At 53.6% G+C, this 5,600-nt stretch overlaps 1 protein-coding gene across 1 annotated transcript; it reads left to right on the top strand.

Moving 5' to 3' along the window:
• Window positions 1–791: 791 nt before the first annotated feature.
• On the top strand, window positions 792–3,805 carry RAB17 (RAB17, member RAS oncogene family). The gene is made up of 5 exons (XM_008949396.1): window positions 792–948; window positions 2,214–2,365; window positions 2,802–2,927; window positions 3,128–3,221; window positions 3,693–3,805. Exons 1-5 carry the CDS (start codon window positions 792–794, stop codon window positions 3,803–3,805), a joined length of 642 nt encoding a protein of 213 aa, XP_008947644.1.
• The last annotated feature ends 1,795 nt before the right edge of the window (window positions 3,806–5,600 follow it).

The following is a 5,600-nucleotide window of genomic DNA, read 5'->3' as shown; positions in this document are numbered from 1 at the left end:
TTGGGCCATGCTCCCCCTCCATCCCTTGCCACCGTGCAGCATAGCTCCACCACGAATCATGCAGGGTCGTATTCCATGGTGCAACAGTCATGGGACTTCATAGGCTTGGTCTGCCCAGAGTTTCTTGATACACAGTGGAGGAGCCTGTGCCAGCAGCTTGTGTGCTGCTGTCCTCCAGAGTGCTTGAGTCAGGTCCTCTCACTTCTGCTTTTGCACCCTGGCGAGTATCTCGGTAACTTGAAGCGGTGCTGCCACAAAGCCCATTGGCTCTTGTGTTGCACAGCCATCCCCTGGGCAGTGTCCTTAGGAACCTGGTAGCATCATCACCTCCATACCTGAGCTCTTCTCCTCCTGAGTTATGGTATAACTTCGAATGAAGACCCACATTAGGCATGGAACATCAGCCTAAGCTCTTCACCAGGACTTTGGGGAAGGAGGTGTGCTCAAGAGCAAGGCACACCTACAAGTGATGTCCCTCTGCCATTAACTTTCCGCATTGTGTCCTCTCTTTAAACAGGATGCACCCAATCCAATCTCCTTGTCTACATCCAAAAAGGCCTCTTGCATCACGTTTCTTTGGAAAGATCTCCACCCTATGGTCATAACAGACAGTGGCAGATGGTTTGATGTATTAAATTTGATTCAGGATATTAATGGTTTTGTTCTAGTCTATTTTGAGGTTTAACCCCACCTTCCCTGCTGCCACCGGTCAGAATTTAAGGCAGGAAGCTCAGCTGAGGGATCTGGGGTCACTGCAGTTGTGCTTTGAACAGAGTTGGTTTCTTGCAGGCATGGCACAGAAAGCAATGGCAGTCACCTCCCTGAAGGGGATTCATCCCACCTACATCTACAAGGTGGTTCTGCTCGGGAGCACATCAGTGGGAAAGTCAAGCCTGGCCTACCGATACGTGAAAAATGACTTCAAGGAGTCGCTGCCGACTGTGGGATGTGAGTGAGTGGCTTCCATAGCTTGACGGCTCTGGACAAGAGACCAGGCCTGATGCCCTTCCTGGCAGCAGGGTGGGATGCAGGAGAACAGGTTAGTATAGCCTGCAGTAGCATAGACCCACTTTTGAACATGTTATGGACCTGCACATCGCTGTCACCTTCAGCTCTCCGCAGCCCATTTTCCTTCAGTTCCAGGCTGTAAGCAGAGCCACGTCCAAATTGCACAGGTTTGGCTTAGTGCTGCTTATTTGGAGGCAGATGAGCAGTGAATTGAGTGAAACCTGAGGTCCCAGTTGTGTGGCCCCACCTGCCCTGTGCATGCTTGGTCCTGTGCTGCCCTTACAGCTATTCAGACACTTCAGGAGACTCTCCCCTGAACATGTGCTGCTCCAGCCTCAATGTCCTGCTTGCGCAAGGAGGTTCTGGCTGAGGTGCAGGTGGGCAGGACAGCCTAGGAAGTGGTGACTAGCTGTGGCAGGGCCTGTGGTCAGCTTGCAGCAATGCCTGCAGAGACGAGAGCACAGACCTCCCCACAGCCTGGCCAGGCTGCAGACCTCACGCTCTGCACCACTGCCCCTGCGTGTCCTGTCCTCAGAAGCCATGCAGAACAACCCACATCTGAAGGCAGGCCACATGCATGTTCATGGTTTGATGAAAACCATCTGGAGAGCTGCAAGAACTCTGCTCCTTCTACAACCTCCCTCGAGCTAAGATACCTGTTGGGATCACGCTGCCTCCCCTCTATGTGTGCATCAGCATGGCTCCCTGCAGCAGCACATAGATGTTCGTTTCACATGATACACTTGGGTTTTGTTCTGAGAAGGCACAGAGGTTGGGGTCCCACCTGAAAAGCTAGCTGGTGGAGGAGGTGAAGGCTCCACTTGTGTCCCTGCCTTGGCTCTAGCTGGTCCATGAGCAGCCATCTGCTCCCTGGAAGCAAGGATGGAGACTCCCCTCCAGTGGGAGCCCTTGTCAATGGGTATTCCTAGTCACAGCTCTCACAGGTCTAACCCAACAGCAAGGCGGAGGTCGCTCTCTGGGCATTATTCTGCAAACCTCAGAGCTATCTGATATCAAAACTGTTGTACATTCACCCAAATCTGCTGCCAGGAAGGGCTCACAGCCCTCTCTGGGTAGTCCTGCCTTGCCATCCTATCAGTGGTGCCGGTGTTACCAGTCCTCAGAACTGGTTTGCCCTCACAGCAGCAGACATGAGCTCTCTGCTCTTGCTGCAAGTGAATGGGCCTCTTGCATTTTGCTTGCAGGCTCCTTCTTCACACAGACGGTCAACCTGGATGTAGCCACTGTCAAATTTGAGATCTGGGACACAGCAGGCCAGGAGAAGTACCACAGTGTCTGCCACCTCTACTACCGGGGTGCCCACGCTGCTCTCCTTGTTTACGACATCACAAACAAGGTAAAACAGGAGATGCTGATGCCATCTGTGCTGAAACTATGTCCTGCTGCAGCAGCATTGGTGGGACAGGTGTCCAGATGATGGTGTTTGTCCTTGGTAGAGCAGAAAGCTGTACGTGAGCACCACCTGACAAGGTCAACATCCCACCTGGGATGTGCCAAGGGCGGTCCATGCTCATGCAGGACCACACCACCACCCCCAGCAGTGATTTCTGCTGCCATGAAGGAAGGGTACATCCCAGCTAAGGCTGATATATCCCTAGAGGTGTTTGGGGGCTTGTGACCTGTTTCCCTGAGACAGAGGGCAATCAAAGCCACCCAGCTATGACTCTTCCACCTCCTTTAGTTTGGTGCCACCCATTCAGCTTGGCTATGCCTTAGACACAGGGATTAAATCAAAAGAAGGTGACTAGATGGCTTTGTCTCCATCTCTCCAGGAAACACTCAGCAGAGCAAAGCTGTGGCTGAAGGACCTGGAGAAGGAGTTCCTTCCCGATGAAATCGTCATTGCTTTGGTGGGCAACAAGACAGACCTTGCTTCTGAGCGAGAAGTCTCCAGTGAGGTGAGTGCCAGTGGTGAGCTCCCAGGCCCCCTCATCACCCCCTCCCCAGCAAGCACTAGGATGCGTCCTAGCAAAGCTGAGGATGTAAAAGGCTTTTAGATACCTTCAAAGTCCCCATACAATTATTGACTTGCCATGGAACACCACTGTAACCAAACAAGCAGCCCAAGAGGGGAATAACTCTGCTTGTCTCCACCTAGGAGGGGGAAGAGTTCGCAAGGACTGAAGGCCTCCTGTTCATGGAGACATCTGCAAAATCCAGCCACCAAGTGAATGATATCTTTATGGCCATAGGTGAGTTGTGTGGCAGCTCTAGGTGAGAGCAAAGGGAGGTAAACCACAGGCCCCAAACCTCTGCTTCATGGCCTTCCCACCTGAAAGCTGGCCCCTTTCGTTGCTTTTACTCACCACCAAGGTCTTCTTTCCAGCTGGTCCAGCCTGTGCCACACCTGGCAGCTGCCAAGGTCACAGCCACAGCAGTCCATGGCTTCTGTTTTCACACCTCTTAGGGCACATCTTTCCTAGGATGCTCCAACATTAGAGATGATTTCAGGCCCTCTCCCAAAGCCACAATTTTCTTTTGCTTTAGCATCCAATTTAGGTGGAACAGTGTTCCCAGTGTGGGTGCTCTGTAAATATCTACCAGTTACATTGGGATAGTACCAATGGCCATCAGTGGCTCCCCTGGGGAGGGACAGGACAGCACTGCATCCCACCCCACTGGCAGGAGAAGTGAGCCCTTTCTCACCAGGTGTTTCTTCCTAGCCCAAGAGCTCCTGCAGCGGGAACAAGAGAAGGCATCTGCCCTGTCTCCACGTGAGAGGTCAACAGTCAATCTAGTGGAGAGCAGGGGGAGGCCGAGGTGCTGCCGGCTCTGAGGATGGTCAGCTCTGGACGACAGCAGTGGCTGGGTGAGGTCTCCGAGAGGAGCAATGACAAAGCAGGGGGAACACAGAAGTGCAGGGACAGCTCAGCCTGACCACCTCCCCCTCAGAGTGAGGTCAGAGCCCATCCTGGGGGCATGGAGCCTCTTCAACCCTCCAGCACTGCCTTCATCTAAGAGATAAAGTACAGAGATTTCTTCCACCAACTTTCTGCTTCCAGAGAGGGGTGTGACCCACCAGCATTGCTGGTGCTGTCACTGGCCCTGACTGGTAACATCCCCTTACCCTAGCAGCATGTCACCTCCTCTGTCTCCCTTCCCATCTGAAAGGGGAGGATCTAACTTTCTGGAGAGAAACAAGTGCATCCTGGGGGGTTTTACACCCAGGCTGCAAATAAAGAAAATATTGCCCTAAAGGTGTTTTGCTTGTTTGTTGTTGTTTTGTTTGTTTGTTTGTTTTCCTGACCTGAATATCAGGATATTGTGACCTATTTCCCCATGCAGGTGGGGACCACAGGAAGCTTGAAGGTGGCAGGGAGGAGAGAGCCAGGGCTCCCTTCACCCACCAGCCTCCACTCAACCCGTTACAGGGGTCGCAGCCCACCCTCAGGAGAAATCACTGATTTATTGCTGATACAGGTCTGGGGCCAGAGTAGGGACAAAGCAAATACTGGGCCAAAAAGCCTTGTCCTTGCAGGGCTCTTCTTTGTGCAATATGAATTACGCTGTGGGAAAGTGCCTTGGCTGGAAGAGGCTGCAAAAAAAAAAGCACCCAGGCTCTCTTCAAAAGCATGCCCAGCAAACCCGAGGGGTGCCAGCCTCAGGGACTTACAGACCTTTCTGGAAGAGCTGCAGCAATGCTGCTATGGGCAGAGTAACACCCCTTACCCTGTCTGCAGGGCAACATAGCCACAGCAGACACCCTTGAAGGTGTTCCCCGTAGAGAGGAGGGGACCATGGCACCCTTTGCTCAGGTTTGCCATGTCAGCTCCCCTCTGAGAACCTCCCCCCAGCATCCCACGCCAGCCAGGGGCAGCCACCTGCAAGGTTTCCCCAGGGCTGAGCCATCCTGGGTCGGGATAAGGGCTCCTTCTCTGCCAGAAGGTAGATTTGCTGCCTCCTCCTGCCTAAATCCCCTGGTTAGCTGGGTGCTAACTGCCTGCCACTCAGCCCCCCCTTCTGCCCTCTCAGTCCTGAGATTAACCCTTCCCTCTCCCAACAGCCCTAGACCTTCAATACTGGGCCAGGAGCTGCAGACAGGGACACTGAGGATCATCCTTCTCTGTGACCCCTCTTGCTCCCAAACTGGGGAAGGGGCAAAATGGTTTGTCCTGGGGTCACGCAGCATGACAGACAGCACCCCACGTGCTCCCTGAGCATTGCTGATGCGGGCTGTGGAAATGGGGTGGCCGTTTCTGACCTGGACACCGTGGATATGAAAGTGTTGGAAGCACTCATGTGTGCTGGTGTGCTGCGGGGACCCCAGGGAATGCACCTGGGAAAGGGGCCCCTCTGGTCCTTATTTTTAGGGTGTTTTTGGGGGATGAGGAGATAAACATGCTGGGTTGTGCAGAGAGGGAAGACCTTCCACACTGCACACATCGTCAAGGCAGGCTATGAAAGTGTACTGAGACCAACAGTTTTTGGGTCAACCCTCCCATGCTGGCGTGTGACCCCCACCCCCACCCCACGCTGCATTTCAGAGCAGAGAGGCTGGGACACAGGGATGAGATGAGAAGGGCTTTTATTGTTGGCTTCAGCTCAGGGGCTCCGCTCCTCCCAGGGGGGCT

The sequence above is a fragment of the Merops nubicus genome, unplaced genomic scaffold, assembly GCF_000691845.1.
Source record: "Merops nubicus isolate BGI_N331 unplaced genomic scaffold, ASM69184v1 scaffold26050, whole genome shotgun sequence".
NCBI lineage: Eukaryota > Metazoa > Chordata > Aves > Coraciiformes > Meropidae > Merops > Merops nubicus.
The sequence above is the reverse complement of the archived record's forward strand: the minus strand, read 5'-3'. Positions and strand labels throughout refer to the sequence as shown.

Bases quoted from the DNA above. Each gene is read 5' to 3' on its own strand.
- RAB17 (XM_008949396.1), top strand. From the start codon at position 792: ATGGCACAGAAAGCAATGGCAGTCACCTCCCTGAAGGGGATTCATCCC. The intron at 949-2,213 runs GTGAGTGAGTGG...TTTTGCTTGCAG, and splicing joins GTCGCTGCCGACTGTGGGAT to GCTCCTTCTTCACACAGACG. The intron at 2,928-3,127 runs GTGAGTGCCAGT...GTCTCCACCTAG, and splicing joins AGCGAGAAGTCTCCAGTGAG to GAGGGGGAAGAGTTCGCAAG.